Source organism: Ammospiza nelsoni, chromosome 2 (genome assembly GCF_027579445.1).
Source record: "Ammospiza nelsoni isolate bAmmNel1 chromosome 2, bAmmNel1.pri, whole genome shotgun sequence".
Classification (NCBI taxonomy): domain Eukaryota; kingdom Metazoa; phylum Chordata; class Aves; order Passeriformes; family Passerellidae; genus Ammospiza; species Ammospiza nelsoni.
This window is the reverse complement of record NC_080634.1, coordinates 92,967,746-92,993,028: the sequence shown is the minus strand read 5'-3', so window position 1 is coordinate 92,993,028 and position 25,283 is coordinate 92,967,746. Positions and strand designations below refer to the sequence as shown.

The 25,283-nt window shown below is 38.2% G+C and overlaps 1 protein-coding gene across 1 annotated transcript; it reads left to right on the top strand.

Moving 5' to 3' along the window:
• Window positions 1–105: 105 nt before the first annotated feature.
• Window positions 106–23,969, top strand: SEPTIN10 (septin 10). Its single transcript, XM_059493605.1, is given in 12 exon segments — window positions 106–201; window positions 203–302; window positions 305–345; window positions 3,801–3,918; window positions 4,590–4,785; window positions 6,256–6,442; window positions 10,020–10,181; window positions 11,649–11,745; window positions 12,304–12,466; window positions 19,390–19,522; window positions 21,827–22,012; window positions 22,217–23,969. Coding segments are annotated over 12 exon segments (1,623 nt in total). The 3' UTR covers window positions 22,361–23,969.
• The last annotated feature ends 1,314 nt before the right edge of the window (window positions 23,970–25,283 follow it).

Below are 25,283 nucleotides of genomic sequence, written 5' to 3'. Positions count from 1 at the left end.
TCGCGCCACCGGCGCTCCTCCTGCTGCTACTGCCGCTACTGGTGATGGTGGTGGCGCGGGCGCGGCAGAACCGCCGCTGCCCGAGCCCCTCCTCCCAGCGGCAGCATGCCCGGCAATCACTGCCGCGACGGCGGCACCGCGCCGCCCTCCGGCCGGGAGGCGCCCGCTAGCAGCGCCCGCCCCGGCGGCGGAGCCGCGGCCGCATCTCCTCCCCGCGCTCCTCCCCGCCGCGTGGCTCTCCCCTTCGGCGGCAGTTTTGGTCGCGTCCTTCTCTCTCTACTCTCCTCCCTCATTCTCTGTCTCTGTGGCGGGGCTATGGCCGCTTCCGATACCGAGGAGCACCTGGTAAGTCCCCTCTGCGGCACAGGGAGCGGCGGGTGAGCGGCCCCTGTGCCGGGGGTGAGCCCGGCGTGGCTGAGGGTTTGGAGGGGCCCGGCAGCGCCGGCACCTGGAGGGGAAGGAGGGTGGCGGTCGCACTGTGGGGAGGAAGAGGTGGATGTGCTGCCCTTGCTGTGGGGCGCCGGGCGCTGTCCCTGTCCGTGCCGGGCGCTGCTGAGGGCCGCGTCAGGGTGCGGGTCGGGTTAGCGGGCGAGATGAAGGCTCCTTCCTCACGCTAGTTCCCGGAGCTGTCAGGCTTTTGGAACACTTGGTGTTAAAGGAACTTGTGTTCAGGTGTCACTCTTCCTAGCGCTCCCCTGGCGTATCGCATATTTCGGGTAATAAGTTGAATCTTGTGTATTGAAGAGTTACTTCTGTGTAATGGCAAAGCTGTCAGCTTTGAAGACACTGAGCCCATCCACACGACAGTGTTGGAGCGTAGTTCCCATGCCTGTCGGTAGTAGTGAACTCGGGGCTCAGGAGGAGTCGGATCTGGGGTGCCCATGGGCACGTTCATGGGGGGATGTCCACGGGCGCCGCATCCTTCCCAGCACCTCGGCGGGGCTGCCGGGACCCTCACCCCCTGCAGAATCACACTCTGGGTACGGTTTTCTTCGAGTTTTGGACGGCAACTCTCAGTCACATCTACAAATCCAGTGGCAGCAGTGCCTAGACTGCTAGTCTCGTTCAGCAGAGGTTTACACAGAGTGATGAGTGTAGTCTGAGACTTAGCTTTTGCTTTGGTAAGGGATGGTGTTGGGCAGTTTTGGTCAAAAATATGTAGTAAATTTAAAAGATTACTATTTTATTTTAGGGGTTTTTTTCTGAAAGAAATAATTTTTAAACGTTACACAGTCTCAGGCCATGGTTTTTTTCATGCTGTTTTTGATGGGCAAGACAACTTTATGTAAACCAAAATATTTGATTAAATCACAGAATCTTAGAATGGTTTGGGTTGGAAGGGATCTCAAAAAGATTGGTCCCACCCCTCTTGCTTTGGGCAGGGACAGTTTTCACTAGACCATGTCACTCAGAGCCCCATCCAATTTAACGATTCTGGAGAAATCTAGTTATGCCACCAACCTTTAAAAATGGGGTTGAGGGAAGGAATGAGGTGTGAGTTAGGTGATATTTAGGTGATATCAGTTCGGTGATCAACTAGATGATTTTTTTTTTTCTTTTAGAAGTAGTAAGAATGCAGATATCCTGTGGTCTCTCTGCTATTGACAAAGAAATTGACACCCGATGTCCGTGGAAAATTTCGGAGGGAAAAATGTGGCTTCTGCTTTTCTATTAAGACAATGCTTCAGTTGCTGTCAGGTGGAATAGGTTTACACAGTGATTCTTGTGTGAGGAAGGGAGGTGTTGTGCTGAATGAGTGCTCGCTGCTTAGTAAGCAGCAGCAATTTACATACTGAAACAAGCTACTTCTATTTCTTTATTCTAGTTTGTGCAAAGTGGGGTGCTAGGTGATGACCCACAAAATGCCAGCTGCCCAATCATCAAAACTACATTTATAGATTTTAGCAAACAAGGAAATCAAGCGTCACTGGCTACTAGTCTACCTTCTGTTGGTTGTGATTCTCTCGTTTGTCATGCTAATTAGTTCACATTCGTGGTTTTTCTTTTCTTTTGAGTTGGTGGGTTTCTTGAGTTGATGGTCACAATCTCCTCCTGCTAAAATTTCCTTGGAGCTGAGTCAGTTGATTTCAGTATAGTTGCTGACTTGGCTTTGTTAGTTTCTTCCTTATATTGGGTGTTCTGCCAAATGTCCTTGTGGCCCGTAAATTTTGTATTTTTTGTGTCCACTCTCATTAGCACATCCTTCTCCCCAGGCTTTGTTAACCTCCTCCAGGTCTGAGATCATTGAGGCATGTCAAGCCCTAAGCCTTAACAAGGCGGTTCTGCTGACAAAATAATTTATCTTTCTAACATCTGGACATCAGAAGGAAATAAATTTATTCCTGTGAGGGTTTTTTTGTTTGGAGAGTTACAAATGGCAGTGCAGAGGCTGGGATTTATGCTGATGACGTGAAGGTGAAAGGCTTCCCTTCTGCAGTCACACTGAGCCTCTTGCACTGGCCTTTGGTGTGGAGGCTGGGTGGTTTGTATTAGAGGAACTGTGTTATCCTAGTGGCAATAGAGGTGCTTTGAGATCAGACTGAGTAGCTAGAGTTCATAGATGTGCAGCCACTGTCTCAGATACACTTGTCTTTAAATGGACAGGAAACTGACAGGGCTCCCTGTTTCGCAGCACTTTTTGGTAGTAATTTTCTTCTGGTAGAATGACTTGAGAAATTTTGTTTTCTGATGTGCTTTGAACGTGCTTTTTTTTTTTTAATACCCCAAAGATGTAATATTTCTCTTTAAACTGTTCACTTTGCATATGCATTTTCCCTCATATTAGTCTAAAATGGAATTATCTAATTAGAGGAATCTAAAATGAGAGTTGGTGCAGTGCAGTCTGTAAGCTCATACAAGAAAGTCCTGTTCAAATAAAGAAGAGGATGAGTATATGCCATGAGCAATATCCATATCCTTCTAGCTACAAGAATTCTGAGACTTGCTATGCATACTTATTAGAAAAGGTGTCACTTTAATGGGCTTTTAAGTGTTAAATTAAAAAATTTCCTACTCTTGACCGTGTGCATGTTCACAGGAAACAGTAATGGTTTTCAATTCCATGTGGGTTGGAAATATAAGAGAAAGAATAGCATGGAGCTGTCACCATTTCTACTTCTGATATGTAATGTTTGTTTAAAAATACAGTTCATTTGTGTGGATCAAGATATTTCCTTTTAGCCTTATGCATTTTAGTGTGCTCACTGCCTTGATGTCATGGTTCTAGATTGCTAACTGATGTTTGAAAAGGAATGTGCACCTTTAGATATTTCAATGAAATAGATGTTATGCTGTCTCAGAGTTCTGGTGCATATAATGAGTGTAGATAATGTTTTAGTTAACATTCATAGCAATTTCAGTTCCAGCTCCTCAGAATGAGTTCCATTTGGTAACGCACACCTTCCTCTGATTATGCTTTCTATTTTGAATTCTGATGCTTGGATTTTTTAGTACGTTTTTTCATATTTTCTAAGAGCAAACCAACTGTGATCTATTTTCTCCCTACAGTTTTCAGTTTGCATTTTCAGTTGGACTTGTCTACTTTATTTCATTCATGTTTCATAGGGTTGTTTGGTTTGGTTTTTTTTTTCCTTTTTTTTTTCCTTTTAAGCATTCAAATTTTTCTGTAAAGTAAATTGAAATTTTTCCTCAAATCATGGACGAAAGCTCATTTGACAGGTCTTTTTTTTCAGACTTTGGCTTTTCTTCATTGCATGTGAAATCATAAGGAATGAGTTTAACTTTCTAGTAGAATTTTTATTGCCATTGTTAACTGATATTTTAAAATTATTTTTCTCTAGCAAAATGCTGGCTGTCGAACTTTGTCCTTGTCTGCCCATGTTGGGTTTGATAGCTTACCTGACCAACTGATCAGGAAATCCATCAAGCATGGCTTCTGCTTCAACATTCTTTGTATTGGTGAGTAGATCTGGGTGCCTAAAGGCTTTAGTGGTGTATCCATCTTAGGAAGTGACTGGAATTTAAATCCAGCTGTGGTGTTAAACACTTTCTTTAATGTTAAGCATGAACTGTAATTCCACCCCTTCTCCCAGCTTTGTTTATTTGGGTTTGTGTGTTGGGTTTCCTACACAATGTGAAGACCAAAAAATGTTGAAAATGTATACCAGCCATTTATTCATTTATCAGCAGCCTTTTGGATTTTTTTGAGTAAATGGGGCTTACACCTGTAACAAAGAGCTTCAGATTAAAAAACTTCTGAAATTCCAAGGTGGTATTACTGAAATGTTTCTATATTTATCAAATGACCCTTATTCTTAAAAGATGTTTGTTGAATCTCTGGTTTCACAGCTAGCTACTTAACTTTTAAAAATCTGTAGGAAGTTAATTCAGACTTTAAAAGAAACCAAAGTGTCAAGACATTGTTCTGCTCATTACTCATTAGCTGATAATTTACCCTTATATGTAGGATGAAAAAATAATGAAAATATATTTAGTATTCACTAAAAGAATGCACAAATGCACAATTTTGCTCAGAGAAATCAGTTGAGTTTTTGTGTACGCTTTCTGAGATTATTATGTATTTATTTGATGTGAAAAATGTCTTCTCCAACCCTTCTGTTTAACTTTAGGGGAAACTGGAATTGGGAAATCAGCCTTGGTGAGCAGTTTGTTTAACACTGATTTTGAAGACTCTCCATCAACACATTTTCTTTCAAGTGTGCGACTTAGAGCCCAGACTTTTGAACTCCAGGAAAGTAATGTTCTTTTGAAGCTGACAGTTGTGAAAACAGTGGGGTTTGGTGACCAGATGAACAAAGCAGATAGGTAAGTGCCCTCTTGTCACTGTTATTTTGGTGTGGAGGCTGAAGTTTTGGTCTTAAGTGCAAGTTGATTTTACTTTGGGCTTTTGTAGTAAGTGATTGTCTTACATGTATTCCAAGTAGATGGTTGACTGTTTTCCCTGTGTGCCAAAGTAAACACATTGTTCTTCTCATGTAAGAAATTATTTTATAATTCAGATGAACTCTGCCCTTTTCTTTATGAAATCTTTTCTTTCCTAATCTTTTATGAATGTGTGTACATGCAGTAGTTTCTTTTGGGGTGGAGAAAAGCAGGGAGTTCAATGGGTGGGTTTTTAAACAGCCAAGCAGATGATAAAGTACTGTAGATTATGTAGATTAGATCTACAGGGTTTTTAACAATTTCATTGTAACTTGTTGAAGACTTAAACTGGAAGTTTAATCATGTGGATTACCAAAGGCCTTTGTGTTTTGTGTCAATCAGCTTAGTCAGTCGGAAGATGTAGAGGCAGCACTCTAGTGAATTTCAGAACTTTTTTGAGTCTCTGCTTTCGTGACTTTTTTACAGGACTCAACTGTCTCAGCAGATTTTGTTTCTTTCAAGGTAATTGTAAAGGATTTATGCCATGTGAGTACCTAAATGGTGGTACTCATAATAATGAAAGGTTAGAGAGTCATGTTAAGATTATCATGACAGCTGTGGCTCATGATATGACTGGATAATAGCTGCTGGTGGTGAACTGGATGAAGGAGATGCAAGTAGATACTAGTATAGCTGTTACAGGTTTTGATGTGTGGTATAGGAGGTGCCTTTTTGTCCTTTTGATTTTGTGTGTTGTAACACCTGCTTCTGGATTTCAATAGTGTTTGATCTGCTTTGTCAACTTTGTGGAGCAGAAGAAATGTAAGGGTGCACTGTTTCTACATCTAGCAAAACTTTCTTTTTGAAAGCACATTAGACTCTGGTTTTAGGTAGGATAAAGTATATTTAAACTGTACTTACTGTGAATCAGATTTTTATTCTCTAACATTTCTCATTTTAGTTTTTGCCTATTGTTTAAGAGCCCTCTCGTGTACTTCAGATGATAAAGTTCATCCTGTTTCTTGGTACTATTAGTTACATATTCTTTCTTTTCTTGTATTGTACCTAAGAGGTTGTTGTATCTTCCTTATGTTTAAGAGTTCTGCATTTGCACAACTTAATTGCAAAAATTTAAAACCATTACTTGGGAAGTTTGTTATAATCATAATTATATAGTTTTTTTCACTAATGGTAGTAGCTAGGAAATATTTTGTTTGTATTAGATGCACAATTCTTTTCTGAGTAATTTTTCAGAAATTAGGATTAATCTGTACACATAATTTTCTGCCCTACTTGAGCAGCCTTTTGACATGTAAAGCAAAAATCTGCAGAACAATACAAGAGAATTCCCTTCTTAGTCTGTCTCTGTTTAGGAGTAGCTAATATCTGGTTGTTAAATTTTATTTCCTACAGCTATCAGCCAATAGTGGATTATGTAGATGCACAATTTGAAGCCTATCTCGAGGAAGAACTGAAAGTTATACGTTCTTTATTTAGCTACCATGATACTCGCATCCATGTCTGCCTCTATTTCATTTCACCTACAGGCCGTTCTCTAAAAACCATAGATTTGTTAACTATGAGAAGCCTAGACAGTAAGGTAAGACTTGGAAACAGTTCCAAGAATTTGTCTTACTTTCTAAAGCATCTTGTAACTTTTAGGTCCTTTACCATGTTTCGGATCTATATCGATGAATTTGGTTTTGTAGGTTTTTTTGGTACTGATCTACTTAAAGTTCCAAATAAATGGGCTCTGCATTTGAACTGCAACTGTAGCTTGCAGTTCATCACTTGTTTATTCGCAAATCAAAAAGAGAGAGACATATGGCAAGAGCATTGAAAAAAGAATCACAACAAAGTTAAAAAAAAATACTAAAAAAAGTAGAACCACACCAACTTTACTTTTATTAAACCCTAAGCATAGTAGTGAGATTGGATAGGGTACCTTCTGTAAGCACTTTACTGTTTCTAATTAAGCTTGTTTCTAGTTTTGGGACTGCTGGAAAGTTGGTATCTAAAAAGCTCTGCAGCACTGAAGATCTTGCTTTTAGATAACTGAGGAGGCATGAAGAGCCATGAACAGAACACTCTGCCAATGTGGCTTTTTCTGTGATAGGCTGCAGTAGTGTTTTAACATACTGATTTGTTTAGAAAGCTTTGAAATAGCACTTTCTAGTGAAACTACTTGCATTTTCTAAATCCTTAACTTTCTTCCTGTAACGGGGCTGTGTGAAGCTAAATCTTTAACCTATTTTAAGAAACCTTATATTATTTGGATTTCATTTGTTGAAATGTTGAAAATTTTGAAAACTTAAATGCATTTTCTGTGCCTTTCCCTTTTTCTTTGTGCTGTATTAGAGCCCTTCCCACTAAATTTTCTTCCTGCATTTTCTTGTTTCAGAGAAGTTTTTTCAAGATATCAAGGATTAAATCAGCTGTATAGTCCACATTTGTGTTTCATAAGCACATTTGGGATTTTTGTTACTTTGTTTGTGGATATATTTTGCATTCTGAACTTCTCAATAGCAGAGAAGGGAAGGTATGGTGGTATAAAGGTAGGGGAGAGCACATTTCTGTGTGCTGTGTTGTTGGTTTCTAGGTTGTGCCTGCTCTTTACTGAACTTCCTTTAACACAGTGTTTCTTTCAAAAGAAAAGGATATAGATCTACAAATTACAGCATCCTAAGAAAATACTTCCATCAGGATAAACCAAAAATAATTCTGCTGTGAGGAATTTTGACTTCTATCCACCTACTGCAAAAATTTTTAACTCTGCTTTGGCACAGAGGGAGCATAAACCACATGAAACTGTGTTTTTTATCCCTTTGCGATGGATTCTTTCTGATCTTACTACAGAAATATCCATATACACACAGAAAGAGTTATGTGCTTTAACTGTAGTTTTGTTTCCATCTTGTTGTGGAGCATGTTTGTGGTGCTTTTAGTACTGCATTGTCCTAGTGGCAGTTAAGAACTTGGAATTTCCCAGGATGTGGAAGTCCCTGGGTGTATTCACTGAGCACAGGATTCCATAAAGAGAAGATGGTACAGCCACATGCGTCCGTCAAATGTGTACATCTGTGTGGAAAGCTGTCTTGAGTTTCTTCCTGAATCCACTGCAGTGTACACTGTGTACTTTTGTTACAGTCTGCTGCTACAAAACAATAGCAGATTACACAGCTCAGAGGTACCGAGGGTTCTTGGGATAGATCAGGTTCATCCTGTTCTCTGCAGTCCTTGAAGGAAAAACAGCGTATCTATGGTCAGTTTATTTTTCTCTATTATGGATTGGATGACTAGCTAAGAATTTGGACTCCTAGCATTTAGACACTGGAAAATCCTGTAGTTTCTATAGTTTTGCTTAGGATGGCATCACTACAGACAAGCCAGGTTTCATTCACATACAAAGGGATCTTTTCCTGTACTCTTTCTTCCTGGAAATAGTGATTATTCAACTAAGAGCTCTGCAGTTCTAATTCATTCTCACAGAATTGTATGCAGGTTATGGTTAAGTCAGTAAAGTACCTTGGGGATTTAGGTTTTTTCCCTCCAGAAAGAATCTTCAGAAATTTTTATATTGATTCACAGAGATACACTTAAATCAGCCTGCTCTTACAGTCAACAATGATTTCAATTACATGTATTTCTTTTCCTTCTCTGTGGCTTATCTGAAGCCAGAGTTAATTTTATGCTTTTCAATTTTTGTACACTTGTGGTGATTTAATGTCAATGTTGATAGCTGTAATCACAGTTTCTGATGATTTTGTGTTTTACTGTTCTTCTTGGTAGACTTTCTCTGCTATTTGTTTTCTGTTTTCTAAGAAATTCTGTCGTAATTAGTGACTGCTTGAAAAACGTTCACATTGAAAAGACAGCTTTCATGTTGAAAAAGAGTAGAGGTTAATTGAATTCTGAGGACTCTGTATTCCATGCATTTTTAGACCTACATTGGAGAAAACCTATGCAGTTTTCCCTCAGCTAATTTGATTGAAGGTGTGAATTACTCCTAATGTAATAGGAGTATACAATTCTAAATGAGTTCAGTTATTATAAAAATAAATCCCATAATTTCATTTGATTTTAGATATTTTACCCCATGTATTCTTAGATCATGTATGCTACACAATTAAGGACTATCATCAGGTAATCTTGGAAGTCATACTTCAGAGCTGGCTTGCTTTTTCTTTGGGACATTTTGCTTAAGACAGAAGTCTTATTTGAAAAATAACCATTTTGAATCTGTTCTTGACATTTAGGCGTTTCCATTCAGGCAGAATATTCAGAAGAATAGAAAGTGTGTCTGTTGTTTTGGTTTTTTATCCTCTCCTTCCTTTTTGCATCTGTGATCAAGTAACTCTGTAAAACACTTCATCTTCTGAAATCCAGAAGAGTTAGTTATATTATTCTTTCAAAATATTGGAAAATTAAATATTTACATTTTTTTCCATTTGGGTATTCATTATTTCCATTTAGTTCTGAAAAATGTGTATTTTGGGAGTGATGATAGTATTTGTAAGAAAAATTTGGCATCTATTGCTTCCAAGTTACTTCCATCATTATTTTAGGAAATAGGGCGGTTTAATAGAACTGAATTCTGTGTTCTGAATAATTAGTGTAAGGACTGGTAAGCAAGAAGCTTTAGCCTGTGTTACTCCTCTGCTCATGTCAGATGCTGGAGAAACTGTGCTGCAGTGGTGAGGTGAGGAAGATGTAGCTGAAAGGAGCCCGAGGAAGAGGCTCAGGGGTAGGCAGGGTTTGCAGCCAGCTTCCTTTTCTTTCTGTATTTTGACTGCCAGCTTTCATTTAACACCTGAGCCATGTCCCCTGCTGCTATAAACTAAGCAATCTGCTTTTTTTAACAGAGATATAAATACTTAATGGCATTTAGGTAATAAGTAGGCATTGCTTGCGTTTGAGTACTTGGCTCTATGAGACCTCCTTCCTTGTTCTTAGAATCAATTACTTTTAGGGGAGTATATTTAATAATTGGTTGCTAGTTAGTTAAATGATGCCCATGAGAATATTTTTCATTGTTTGTGAAAATTTGATATCAATTGATGGAAAGGTTTGGACTGCAGAGGAAGTTTTAAACAGCTATTTAAAAAGCAATTCTATTTACAAAAGTTGCCTCTTCAAAATTGAAGTCTCACACATTTCATATAATTTGTCATTCATAGGTGAACATTATACCAGTTATAGGCAAAGCAGATAGCATTTCTAAAACTGAGCTGCAAGAGTTCAAGAAGAAAATAATGAGCGAATTAACTAGCAATGGCATCCGAATATACCAGTGTCCTACTGATGACGAAACCGTTTCTGAGATTAATAGCATCACAAATGTAAGTAAATGACAAAAATATTGATATTTCAATGCTAAATCATCGTTCTATAATGCTGATTCATGTCACTGCTTTCACTCTTGTCTTTAAGTTTGTAAGTTTGCATGTCACGAGTTTGTTCTTCTTAAAAAGTTCTGACGTGTTGGGTTTTTTTTTCCCTACTTAAAAATCTTCTGCCCTTCTGCTGTTGATATGTGTAACAGAAAAGAGGTTCTCATGCATAAATAGTTTTTCTAATATCTTTCTAATTAATATATAATTGCTATTATAGATGGACAGATTGACTTTGCTCTTTTCCTCAACAGATACAATTTTACATCTGGTAGAGAAGATATTTAGGTGCCTTAAGTTTACAACTTTCTACAATAGCAAGTCTTACACCTGCTTTTTTTCTTTTATTTAGTACTTTGTTTTGAAATTAGGACAGATTTTCTCTGGGGATAAAGAAGTCAGATGTGACTCTGGCTTATTTTCGGTTGTCCTTTCTGACTGTGCCAGGGGTAGCTGCCAGCTCTCAGCTAAGGCTGTGAAGCTAGATGGCTTTGCCTTGAGCGCTCTGCATTTGCTGCTCTCTTGCATGTGTTTATAGCTACACCTGACCATGTTTGTGTGTGTGTGGGTTTGAAAGTAGGGAACAGGAGCCAGGATGCTGGAGCCAATGGCTGTGCATTCCCAACCTCTGTTACCCGGCCAGGGAGTGACAATGTGCAGCTGTCCATCAGTAACAGGTCCTTTTGGTGTGGGGAAAAGTGGTCGTTTGTTACTGACCACTTCCATGCTCTGCTAGTGATTTATTTTCCAGGTAATGGTGTTTCTTTATTTGGTCAGCTGTTGTGGGTCAGCAAGGAGGCAGGCAGTGCCCAGGCTGTCTTTGTGCCAAGCCCACAGCAGTAACCACAGCACAGGCTCCAATGCGTGATTGTCATATGAGTGTTACTGGGGTATGAGCTCTGATTGAATGTGTGTTCTAGAACAGTTTTCTGTTTGGGGCTGACACTTCCTAGTGCAGCTCAGGGTGTGGTTGGCTGCCTTTGCCATTGGGACAGACCTGCTGAATCAGGAAGAGCCTGCTGTTCACCAGGTCATTGCCCCCATGTCTTATTCTGCAAAGTGCCTTTCCAGACAGTCAGCCACCAGCGTGTGCTGGGGCATGGGCTTATTCCTCCTGACATGCAGGACTTAGCATTGCCCTCATTTCCACTTTATGAGGTGCCTGTTGGCCCATTTCTCCAGCCTGCTGAGGTTCCCCTCAACACACCCATCTGGGCCTATCAACTGCTCCTTCTGCTTCTATTGTAGTTTGAGTTTTTTATGAGTAGATACTGCCTAGCTACTGATCTCCTGGGAGTGGTTTTAAACTGCTTGTTGGCTTTTCCTGAAATGGTGTTTTCCTCCCTAATTTGTTTCTGAGGTGTTTCAATGTTTTTACATAAACATTGAAAGGCTTAATTGGTACATCTCCTACAGGATTATTTGCCATTTGCCGTGGTAGGAAGTATGGAGAAGGTGAAAATTGGAAACAAAATGGAGAGAGCTCGTCAATACCCTTGGGGCATTGTAAAAGGTAAAAGAATTCTTAAAAGTATCTTTATGAGCTTTTGCTGTTGTTGAAGTATAAAATTCACCAATAATACAAGGGGCTGTTTCATTGATGCCAGGCTGATTGTATTTTGGATCAACACTATAAGGAATTTAGCAATTAATAATTGAGACATCCACTAACTTGTAATTTCATCCACCCTGATGCATTCTTGGGATCAAAGTATGAGATAGTGTATGTAGTATTTGGGCAGGTTAGGATAGTGGCAGTACCTCTAGCGCTACCAAATTTCAGACATTTGTGATTGTCAGTAAAGAGGGTTAAAAAAGAGAGAAATTTGGTTGTCTTCAGCTCAAGCAGGAAATCAGGACAGGTTGAATTATGTTCACCAGTACTTACAGGTCTTCAGTACTTCAGTGTGTATATTAAAAATGATAAAGAAGTGTAAGAGGTATAATAAGCAACAAGATAACCTTTTCCTAGAAGTATATTTAGTGAACAAAGTAAACGATGATGTTTAAAATGTATTTTGACTATTTTGCTACTTCTGCATAATAATAAAATCATCTTTTTACTGATTAGTGGAAAATGAGAACCACTGTGACACAATAAAGCTCCGCAGGATGCTTTGCATAAATATGGAAGACTTGAAGGATAAGACTCGTGCGTATTATGAGTCGTACAGGCGCTGCAGGCTGGAGAAGTTGGGTTGCAGAGACATTGGCCCTGAGAACAAATCAGTCAGGTAAAGGACTTGGTGTGTAGCACTTGCTTTCAGCATCCATTCACTTCACATCAACCCAATGCAGAGCAGCGTTCATACATAAAATAAATTTTCTAAGAGGGAAAGAATAATTGAAGGATGTAGCTGTTCATTTAGTTACCTTCATGGTAAATCAGCATTCTTTTTTCTCTTCTATAATACACCTGAGGATTTAAATTTTCCTCAGGAAGCATGTCTGTTTTCTTTAGGTATCTATGCTTTACAAGCTTTTAAATTATTTTCATTATATATTAGTATTATGTTTTATTTTCTTTCTTAAGAATATCTGATTTTAAATAATAGTTTGGTTGGACTCCAGGTTCAGAAGGAACTGAAGCAAAAACTTTTACAAAATAAGTGGGTACACTGTTGACTTCCCACATTATCTGCCATAATAACAAATGTCTTAGCATTTTCAGGTCAAGAAATCTTTTGCTGGACTATAGGGAGTTAGAAGAGGATTTCAAAGGAAAGTTAAGTTATAAGGAAGGTTATAGACAGTTGTTTCATGTAGTAAAGCTGCTTTCTGCAGGAAACATTTAAAATTTTATATCCATTTTGTTTAATATTTTATTTCCAGTTCTCTTGTCTTCCTCTTCCTTTGGGTTTTTTTTTAATGCATGGGACTGTACTTTTAACTGGTCCCGGAATCCTGCTGGGGAAGAGCTGGTTCTTTGTGGGTTGTTCAAGCCTTCATGGTTTAGTGAAGCACCATTACTACATAGTTGTGGTGGGAAATATTGACTTAAACCAGGCATGAAAACAGAATAAAACTTTGCTTTAAAAACAGTTTCTCATTGTTTGAACCAAGGCACATTTACAAATTAATTCATTTAGATGATGTTGAGCTGACCTTGAATCAATGGTCTCTTGACATTTCACTTAACAAGAATGTAATACATCCTTTTCATAAAAAGAGAACCAAAGGTGAAAGAGGTTTAAAACCAACTGAAAATAATCATAGAATTTTCATTTGGTTTATGTTTAAGAACGTGTGTTAATAGCTGTTCATAGCTGATGTCTTGTTACCCTTGTCTAGGGAAGATTTTTTTTTTAAGAGATTTGTTCATGGCAGTATTGACTCGAGTACCTTCAGCTTTTCTGAAGCTCCATTTCATGGTGTACAGCCATCTCAGGATAAAAGTTAATTATAAAAACCATCATTCATAGAAGTGTTTTCTTCTACAAGCAGAGGAATTATATCTGTAAAACCCTTGCACAGTTTATGTTTTGTAAAAAGGCTGAAGTGGTAGGTTCACATCAGAATGTCCCAGTATTTTACACTTCAGAGCTCATTTAGAAATTGCTTCTTGGATATACAGAGGAGCTGAGTTCTCTCTGGTGTGTGGATTTTACCTATGGCCCACTAGATGTCAGTTTTATTGAGAGAGCTTTGGCAAGAAAATACACTTACTAATTAGTTTTGGTAAATCAGTTCTATTGAAAATGTCATTGTTTTGGAAGGATGAGAATAGATATCCCATAAGAATCTAGAAAAATGTCCTTTTTCCCAGACTTACTGCAACAGGAAGAGAAAAGTAAGACTAGGATATATGTGGTTGTCCCTCAGTAGTGTGGCATAGTGAATGACACGGAGGTCTGAGAGAGAAGGTGTTTGGTGTTTTGGGAGAGACATCTTATGATACTACAGAAAAGGAAGAGAATTTAGAGGATGTGTATGCAGTGTAATTAGCAGTCTAATGCAGCCTTACCCATAAGGTGCTTTATCAAGTTACTGAGGGAACAATAAAAAGTGTGTCCTCAGTAATGTGATAGAAAATGTCTTTTTACGTAGAGGAAGTTCAGTGGTTCCTAGTTTGCTTGTACATTTAAATAACTTTTAGAATAGGGACTATCCAGTTGTTTTAGGCTAGACTGTGTTATTAAATTGTCATCCTCTTTATCCTTAAAGATGTTTACAATATATACATGTGAATTCTAAGAGGTGTAGTTTTAGAGTAATTAATATTGCATAGCAGTATATGCCTGAAGATTAAAATTTCCTGCTAGTTGTATATATAATGATCAAAATGCATGTTGAGAATTCATATTTTGTGCCTGTAATGTAGCTGTCTACATGTTAAATTTGATAATAACATAGATTTAGAAAACCTTTGCTAGACTTGAGTAATTGGCTGTTTGTAGCCTTTGAACACTGACACTTGAGTAGCAAATGTGCCATGATTTTTGGCATATTGGGAAGAAGCTGCCTGTGAAGTTCCTGTACTACCCTTTCGGATTTAGAAGTAGGACATTAGTTTATTCATCCAAACTTGTATGCCACTGCAAGGCAAAACCAGTAATTCTTGGATGTCCAGCTGCCTTATGGGAGGGGTTGTGGGCAGACATCTGTAAAGACTTTAACATGTGCGTAAAACACACTTTTACATGCGTGTAAAAACATGTTGGCAGGTTTAACCTTTTTTATGGGGAACGTGGAAAGAGATGGTTTCAGCATACAGCAGAAAAATATATTTGCATCTTTATTACTGGGTCTGAGAAGGGAGAATAAAGATAGTCTGAAGTGACTGTCTTGTGCACACTTTTAAAAACACCTATTCCCAAATCCTGTAATTTTGGTGAAGCTATTTCATAATAACTTCTTGTTAGTTTGCAATTGCATTCTAAGAATGAAGTAATGAAGTCAATGGATAGCAGAGTATTTAGAATGTGGTTTATGCATTTTGTGCAGTATCTGTTGGATATAAAATTCAGAAGTTAATTTTTTATAATTTTATAATTTTTTGCCACTTCAAATTGGCATTTGCATTTCTTTGTTGTTGAAAAGTAAAGATAAACTTTTTTGTGTGTGTGCAGATGGTCTGGTCCTGCTGTTTTGCTGGTCCAATTATGCCCATTAGGAACATGAATTCCAGTTTCAGGTCATTCTCAGCAAGAGATAATTGCTGAGATGTTTTGAATGGCAAAATTTGGAATAATTGAAAACAGAAATCTAGACATGAAGAGTGCTTCCAGGGAAACAAACTTCTAAATACACACACACACATACCTAGTTAGCCTAGGCATTAGCAAGGGAGGAGAGGATTGCTAGTGTTTTCAAGTTGGACGTTTTGTTGAGTCCGTTTTTCAATTTAAGTTGTTGCCTATGGGCACATTTTTGTTTTGAAAGAAGAAAAGTGATAGACCAGGATCTGTTGAAAAAAGCTGAGGATTGATATTCAGGCTGTATGCTTGTGTGTTTAGATTTGCTAATGTTAATCATTCTGTGGGTTAGTTGTTCTTCTGGCATCATAGTTACAGTTTGTTCTCCATTATAATTGCAATTAAACATTATTGTAACATAAGCATCTTGGTTTCTCAGTATGTGGGGAATCATTCCTTGCTTTTTTCTTCCCCAAAACTGGATATTTAGACCATGCAGCTCTTGAACTTGTTTATTTTTCAGCTTTTTTGAAGATGATGACAGAAAACCAGGAAGGATTCAGTGACATGAAGAAGTTTTTATGTAGAGGAAGGTTGATGTGACTCTTTTCGTGTCTAAGAAAAGAAACCGAACATTTGAAAGGCTGTTAGACATTTTCCTTAAGAAGTCCTTGGCCATGGAGTTCATCTGACCAGCTGCAGACCTTTGCATTTGAGCTAAATATTTTAACCATCTTAGAATGAGATTGGGCCACACCCAAAATACTTGGCTTTCTTGCCCCTACTGAAAAATTGATAATTCTTTAGGTCTGCCACATCCTTATTATTACTCAATAATCAACTGAGCTAGTCGACTGAGTCAAAGCACAGTGCTAGAAATACCTGCCACTAGTTAATTTTTTCTTTTTGGTTTTTCTGATATACCTTAATTAATAGGCACAAGTTCTGCAAAAAGTTACAAGTGTTACATTCAAATTTGAAAGCTTTTAAAAGTGGAAGTGAATAAACTTTAAATACCTGTGTTGTTCAAAGTGCAAATTGTGTTCCACTGAGAGTTAAATTAACTTCAGAGTCTTTATTTATGAACATAATGTGTCTCCTTTGCAATTTTAGGCTTCCATGCTTTCAGTCTCATACAGACAGAAAAAACTGTCACAGCAATGCTTCTGTAGAAAGGCCGGTGGTAGTGCTGGTATGTATGATTAGTTTAGACTTTCTTCACAATCCCTTACTACAAAACCTCAGTAAGAATACATTATTTAAATAATTAGTTATAACATTTAAAATTTTTAAGTGTCTTTGTACAGAGTATTTCATTCTGGATGTGTAACCCAGAATAATGAGAGTTCCTGTGAACTTGATTTTCATAATGTACTAAAAGAGAAGCAGTGAAACCAGTCTTAAGATAAACCGAAAAATATTTTACTATGAGCAGTGGATGAAGTAATGTTGAAAGGACTGGCTTAAGATGTGGTGAACTGTTTTTCCTTCCTCCCCAAATCTCCTAACACTTAAGAGTGTTTGGGCTATTGTGTTGCTGGGACGTCACACACAGAAAAAGAAATTTTGGTTCAGTTCTGTCTTGGTGATTCCCAGAGCAATTCAGTCCAGGGGGAGAGGGTGTTTCTCGGAGTCACAGAATGGTTGGGGTTGAAAGAGACCTCAAAGACCATCTAGTTCCAACCCACCTGCCATGGACAGGACCACCTTCCACCAGACCAGGTTGCTCAAAGCCCCATCCAGCCTGGCCTTGAACACTTCCTCGTGAACACGTACTGTCATCCACAACCACCTGCACAGTAAATTAAAAAATATACTTTTATTTTTCCTTTTTATGTGTAATATGATTATTTACTGAGTTGAATGTCTTCAGAGTTAATATTTTACTAATTTTAACACAAAATGCTTTTACCTGATAAAGTAACCTAGTCTGGGTCTAAAGATGTCCACATAAAGAAATGAAGGTGTGATTGTAGCATGTTAACATAGTCTAGCATTTGCTCTAGCAGCTTTATCATTTCCAAAGGCAGCATTTTATCTATCAGAACTGACACTGTGTGCAGAAGCCTGAATAGTGTGAGATTGCTAGCACTTGGAAAACATGTGCTGTAGCATTATTGTCTAAACTTAGAGATAGTGTGAATTAATACATCTGTGTGAAAACCATGCCCCTGTTTCATGTGGATTTGGGGATTTAGAATTTCAGGGTGACCTAAGTCATTTCACAGCTGATTAGAAGCCCCTAAAACAAGCCCAAACACAAAAGGGTAATTGTTGTGAATTTATTTTGTTGCCATGTAGTGCTCAAATTAGATAGAATAGGGGGAGTGCTCTGGCCTTGATACCTTATGAACATTGTCTGCATGTGCAATTTCAAGATGTTTCTTCTCTCTTTAGATGATATTTTGAATACAAATAAGAAACTTTAGGATTGAGAAACTGTCCAGTCACCATAAATTTAAAGATAAAAGAGAGTTGTTTAAGCTTAGTGTTGCTCTAAATAATTAACTCTTTAGATTTTTTTGGTAAGTTTTTCCATTTATAAATGGTTTAAATAGAAACAAGAAAAGATAGGACAAAAACATAAGTGTGTGTTTATATTAGAAGTATAAATCAAAGTGAAATACTTAATATACATACCTATTTATTTTACATGAGGGTGGAAGGCATGAGTTACCTGGCAAAGGACAGTAACTCATGTAAGCTGGGAAGGGCTGACTCAGCAAAACATGTAAAGAATGGCCCCAGAAAAAAGCTGGAACATTATCCAGGGTTTGAGCTGTTCTTAAGCCAAATGTCACAGAAGACAATGCTTTAGAATTTTCAATAACCATTAAAACAGCTGTGGTCCTCCAGTTGTGCTCTCTGGAATTATGTGACTTAGAGAAGTTTATGGTTCATGTTTTGATGGAAGAACTTATGTCATTAAGCAGGTTTGCTTTTCAAAGGAGGTTTGGTGTACATCTGTGTACAAGCTCCATTCATATTTCTTGAAAAGCAAACATTTCCCACCAGCACAGCCTGGCAGCACTAGTATAGACTCTGAAAATGTCAAACCTCTAGTAGTTTATTCATATGAATAAATTACTAGCATCTTTTAATTTGCCATGATATGTTTTGACATGAAAGAAGTGTCTCAATTTCAGGTACCTGTTGTTTGGAGGGAAAAAAAAATTGTCTTGTGTACTGAAAAGAGAAGGGAGGCATCGATTTAAAAGTAAAGAAATGTTTGATTTACTTACTTTTTTTTGGTTTTTTGCCAGAGATTTGCTCAATGATCTGAACTAATTTATTCCTCCTATATAGTTTCAAGTATATGTATAGGATATATGCAGTTTATTTACTTCTGGAAGAGAGGGTTCAGGAAAAAACAAGCAGTCTTGAGGTTTTGGCTGTTGCATGTTGGAAAGCAACCCTGTGCTTTAGATGTTGAATTATTTAGGAAATTGAATTCATTCTCTATTAATGTAATTCTGCCATATTTAAATTTCGACATTAAAAAAGAGTGCTATATGTTCTGAAGGTCCTGTTATTTTCTTCCATTTTCATATAGAAGCAATCAGTTTTTTGTTACATTAGTGCTCCAGACTAATTGTTTTTGTATGGTCCTACTTGAAGACTGAGGTTTCACAATGTGGAAATTTTGTGAGATTTTTCTGGCAATTTCAGTGTCTTAGTAGTAAGCAACTTAAAGAAGAAGCTTATTCATGTTGGAGTCAGAAAGGTATAAATCAAGTCTTTAGAACATGAGATGCCTGAAGTGTTGCATTTACTTTGAAATGTAAATTGCTCAGGAGCTGTTAGCATAAGTAATGTAACTCAGGGTTGTTTACGTAAATAAAAAAAATAGAAAGATAAGATGCTTGCTTCCATTTAGGTTTCTTCTTGAATTTTTATGTGGGAAGCTGTAGAAATTAACATTTCAGATGAGTATTAATTGTTTAAATAATTTTCTGGATTGTTGGTTTTCCACACTGAATAAAGCAGCGTGCTGGAGAGTTGCTTACATTTTTGAACTTCAGTCTACAGGAAGTCATTGAGACAAAGAGGCTGGAGTTCTGCCTTGAAGTGGAAAGAAAAGAAGAGGAGATATGGCAACGATTTGTGCAGAGAGTGAAGGAGAAAGCAGCAGTGTTGGAAGAGGCAGAGCGACAGGCAAGCATGCCTGTCTGTCTTGAGTTTGTTTTCTGAGATTTGGAACAACTAAGTTCTTAACAAAATCACTGGTTGATATTTATAATTTCCTAATATTTTGAGGACAGTAATGCATTAAATCAAAAGCAGTTTGATTAGACACCAGCAAACAGGAGAATATGTCTTATGAGGAGCAGCTGAGGGAGCTGGGGTTGTTTAGCATGAAGTGAAGGAGGCTCAGGGGAGAGAGACTTTATTGCTCTCTACAACTGCCTGAAAGGAGAAGTGAGTTTGGGGTTTGTCTTTTCTCCCAATTGCTAAGTGACAACATGAGAGGAAATGGACTTAAAGTTGTGTGATGGGAAGCTTAGACTGGATATTAGAAAAACATCTTCACAGAAAGGGTTGTTGAGCATTGGAGAACAGGCTGCCCAGGAAAGTAGTGAGTCACCATGCTTGGAGGCATTTAAAATATGTATAGATGTGGCACCTGGGGATGTGGTTTAAGGGTGGACTTGGCAGTGCTGGATTCATGCTTGGACTTGATCTTAAAGGTCTTTCCCAGTAGCATACATGATTCTGTGATTCGGTAAATAGATCTTGTTTTGGGAAGGCTGGAGCTTACAGTCTAAAGGCCTTGATGGGTAGCTGGTGCACATCTGTAGAGGAGGAGTTGATATAGTGAAGTAAGAGAGTGATGAATATAATGTTTGTGTTTCTTTGCCTTCTTTAGCAATGTGAGAAACACTGGTATGCCATAACAACACAGTAGGTGCTTTTTGTGCGTAGATTGCTCTGTAAAAAACCAAAATTTTAGGAAAAAGTATTTCCTCAGGCTTTTCAGAGTGGGCCATGTGTGTTTGCCAGACTTCCAGATTTAAGTATTAAATCTAAACTCAGCCCTCATACTGAGAGATTTGAAAGTGTGTATGTGTGGTATTCTATTGGTTTGTTTCAGTTCTGGTTTCAAAATCTCATCTATTCCCAGCTGCCTTAAGGCTGTTTGAAAATGTGGAATGTATCTTGGCTCTGTTTTTGAAGATTTAGTCCTGTCAAGCTGGACTAGCAAGATAGGATCTTCTCATCTACTTTCTGCCAGACTCTTATTGTGGTCACATGTATTTATATTCAAACACTGGTTTAATTGAAATTGGAAACCTGTGTATTTTTATTAATGTTCTTTTCTGTATGTCAGTCCCCCAGTAAAGCTGTAGCAGGTTTTTTGAGGTGTTCCTGTGCATATTTTAAATAAGGCAGCTTAGTATTTGTTTTCTAAATCTCTTAAGACCCCCATGCTACTTGTAGAGGAGAAAAAAAGAGATTCAGTCCTTCTCAGTGTGAGGCTGTTCAATTGGAAGAATGCTTAGTCATGTTCAAAGCAGGTTCAGCAAGGTCTTACAACAGTATCTGTGCTAACCCTTTGGTATTTTCCTTGTATGATTTATACCAAGTGGTTTGTGAACTCTACATATTGCAGAATTACAGATATTAGTTTTCTAAGTTCCTGATGGAGCTTAGTGGGAAAGTGATCATGCAATCACTCCTAAAGAACATTTGTCATGTTCTCTTACTGCTGTATTTGTATTTGGAAACTAAAGAAAACCGGGAATTTCTGTCGAACTTCAGATTTCTTTCACGTGCACCTATAAAATTTGTCAGGTCTGCTGTGTACAGCAGGCATACTGTTATGTTTATAGTCTTAGTTTCTTCTTTGCAAAAGCAGGATTCTAGGAGAATTTGTGTGTGGGGAAATGGGAGATGAGGAAGGATAAAGGACCTCATTTGTTGTCACATACAACTTCACAATAGGGTTGAACTGGTTAAAATACATCTGGAAACAAAAATGCATTAGTATGTCAAAAAAACCTAGTCAAAGAGCTGAGAAGTAGGTAGCTTCTTGCAGCCCACCAGTAACTCCCAACCAGACTAACTCTGGTTGTTTTTAAATCTGATCAATATACACTTCCCCACTATATTCTGCTTGAGTCATCTTGATTTAATCTGTCTGTTGATAATTGGTTTAGCTCTAAAGGCCCCCTTATTTTGATACAATAAAGATACAGTAAAATGTAGGAGGGAATCTGATATTCACTTAGTGCCTTCCATGTTTTCTACCTGTACTTTGAGTGTAGTATCCTGGACCATGAGAACAGTCTGATAAAAGTTATTATTCTTCTGTATTGCTGCTTTTTAGTCTTAACAGTTTGACTATTAACACAAGCTGACATGGGTTTTAGTGTTATTTTGAAGAGGGTTTTTATATTGTGATATCACCACCTTGTGTTGCCAGTTGGAAATGTTGTTTTTTGTGCTTTCTTTAAATAGGTACTGACTGAATTTGAACATCTTACGCTAATGCATCAAGAAGAGGAGCTGAAATTAGGGAAAGAGAAAAAACTTCTAGAAGATGAAAAAACTCAGTTTGTTGAGAAGAAAGCTGTCACTGAATCAAGTCAGTCACAAGTGTCTGTCTCTAGCCCTGTTAGTTTGAAGACACAAGGACTGCAAAAAGTAAGTCATCAGAGAGCAATGAGAAAGTTCTTCACATTCACTTTTATAACTCAAATTGCAATAATCTTTTAGAAAAGACAGATGCTCCTATTCTGTGATAAGGAGACAGAAGTGTATAAAATACCATCATGCTTGGATTTACTTTTAGAGTAATTGCTGTATGTTCTATGAGCGTTGTTTTGTCTTTTCTTTTTTCCATGAAAGAAGCAAGATTTTCAACTTGAAGTCCAGTGCTTTCATATCAGACATGAAGGAGCTGTGAATGTTGGAGAGCAGAGCGAGAGGGAGAGTGAGAAGGAGGAGTTAGAGAGAGAAATTCTCCCAGGGAATTTCAGGAAAAGCATTTGATTGCAGCACTCAGGTTTTGAAGGGTAGGGTATGTTAGTAGTTTTATGAAGTAGTCTAACTGCTGTTTGGCCCATATTAATTAGATGTGTCTTCCTAGTACAGATTTTTGAGAGAAGAAATTGAAAAAATTGGCTGTAAAAACACCAAGTGCAGAATATGACCCAATAAAGATTTCACTTTCTTCCCACCCATACACTTCTTTCTTTCACCACTGTTAAAAGAAAAACTTGAATAAATTGAAAATTCAGAAATACTTTCTAAAGTAGTGTCCAGAATAACACTCCCAACTGATTTATATTAAAAACGTTGAATTAAATGCTCATGTATTAAATTAAATTGACTTAAATGTTTTTCTCCTCCAAAACCAGAAGTCAATTAACTTACTAATTTTCTTTCCTGATAATTTACAAATTTACTGCAGATAACATTTTGTTATGGAATAACTTCCTGCAGTTGAAAACAGATTTCTTGGTTCTGAATTCATTTATTACTGCTACATTCTGAAGAACTTTAGAAGCTATGTTGGTGCACATATTTCCCCAGAATCAAGTTTTGACATTTTTGGGGTGTATGCTAGAAGCCTAATTTGGCCAAAATGTATTCCATTTCAACTACTGTTACCAAATTCCTTTTCCTGAATTCCTTTTTTTTTTCTGGATTTGCATATGAAAGTGGAATTCTTGGTAACAGAAGTCATTACCTGCACTAATATGAGTAACTCCTCTGGTTTAGTTTTATTTCTTCAGAGTATGCTGAGTTTATGTGCTTGCTGTGGTTTTTCAGTTCCAGCTTTATGTAGTACTGATGACAGAAGACAATATTGGTAATTTCTCATGAGGAGGCAGTGATTCGTGGTGTGCTCTTGAAGGTATAGGAGTTCCAGTTTCTTACTTAAATGTTTGGCTAATATCTCTTTTGCATTCTGCAAAAGAATAATTTTTAAGCATGATCTCTACACACCCAGCGTGCTGGTTACTGTCATTGTCATCACAGGGTTTCTGTTACAGCTCTGCCTTGATATGGGTTTGCCTTACCTAAGTGTGGTCACCTTGCTTTGATTTTAAATGCATTGTGCCAAAGAATCCCTGCCTGCCATAAACAGTTCCACTCAGACTATGAACGGTGTAGTACAAAAGTATTCTCTGAATATATCCACTACAAGCTTCCTGAAGAGTTCTTTTCAAGTGGTATTGTTTATCAGTCCACTAAGTGTTATTTAATACCACTATTGACATATTTGAACCATTTACTGATTTTGCTGATAAGTTTTTGCTTGTAGGCTTTTATGTACAAGCAGTGTTCTAAATTTCAGATATGGTCTTCTAAATCAAAATTTACGGAGATATTTTTGCAATGCTGTACTGTTGCAGGATAGTTCATCTGATATTACTAACTCAGTATGGAAAGTACCTATATTTGATGTTTTGAGTGTGGTATTCAGTTACAGTTGAAGATCTACAAAAACTCCAGGCTGGTTAAAACAAGTTCTAAGTGCTTTGTATGTTTTCAGTAGTCGTGATAACTAATGGGAAACTATTAAGAGGTGTAGTTCTCTGGAGTTGTGTTATTTGACTGTTTAAAAATGAAATACTAACTTGACAGAAATAAAATGGATTGGTTTTGCCTAAGTGTTACTCTTGTTCTGCTTCCTGTCCCTCATGTGTTATTAAAAAGGCGTAAGATTTCACATTTAACGAAAATATTAAGGTTTTACATCTGTTTTAAATATCTTGTGTTATTTATTTATTGGAAAAAATAGGTGATTTGTGTGAACTGTACCAGAAGAGCAGTGTGACTTGTGATACTTGTCATATACCACTGTACTTACCATATAGTCATGGAATATCTCAAGTTGGAAGAAGAAGACCATAAGGAGTTGGAAGAGACTCTTAAGAGACCCTGACTCCAGCTCTCTGCTCCTTACAGGACTACCATAAAATCCAAACCAAATGACTAAGAACATTTTCCAGATACTCCTTGAACTCTGACAGACTTGGCGTTGTGACCTCTGCCCTGGGGAGCTGTTCAGTCACCAGCCTCACCTTCTACTTTACTCACACAGTGATGCCATATAATATACCATGTAATTTTAGAGGGTGGAATGGATCTTAAAGATCATCTAGTCCCAAGCCCCTGATGTGGACAAGGACATCTCCTACTACACCAGGCTCAACACTTCATCCAGCCTGGCTTTGAACACTGACAGGGATGGGACATCCACAACCTCCCGGGGGGCAACCTCTTCCAGTCCTCACCACCCTCACAGTAAAGAATTTCTTCCTAATATCTAACCCAAATTTCCCCTCTTTTAATGTGTACCCATTGCTCCTTGTCCTAGCACTACAGTTCCTGACAGAGTCCCTCTCAGGCTTCCCTGTAGGCTCCTCCAAATACTGGCAGGTTTGTTCCACACAACCTTCTCTTCTCTTCTCTGGACTGAACAGCCCCAACTTTATCAGCCTGTCTGTGTAGGGTAGGTGCCCCAGTCCCCTTATCACCTCCTCTGGACTTGCTCCAGCAGTTCCATGTTCCATCCAGAGCTGGATGCAGGACTCCAGGTGGGGTCTCACAAGAGCTGAGTAGAGGGGCAGAGTCCCCTCCCTTGCCTGCTTGGGATGCAGCCCAGGACGTGGTTGGCTTTCTGAACTGTGAGTGCTCATTGCCTGCTGGTGTTGAGTTTTCCATGAACCATCACCCCCAAGTCTTCTGCAGGGCTGCTCTCAATCAGTTCTCTGCCCAGCCTGTACATAAAAGATTGTTTTCCTTCAGTAGCAGTGAGAAGGAATAGATAATGAGACACAAACCCTTCATTGACCAGGAAAGGGTCAAACTGCTAATTCAATTGTCTCTACAGACAGAACAGACTGTTACATAGGAGGAAAGGGTTAAGAGGAGACACTCATTTAGCCCACACACAGCCAAC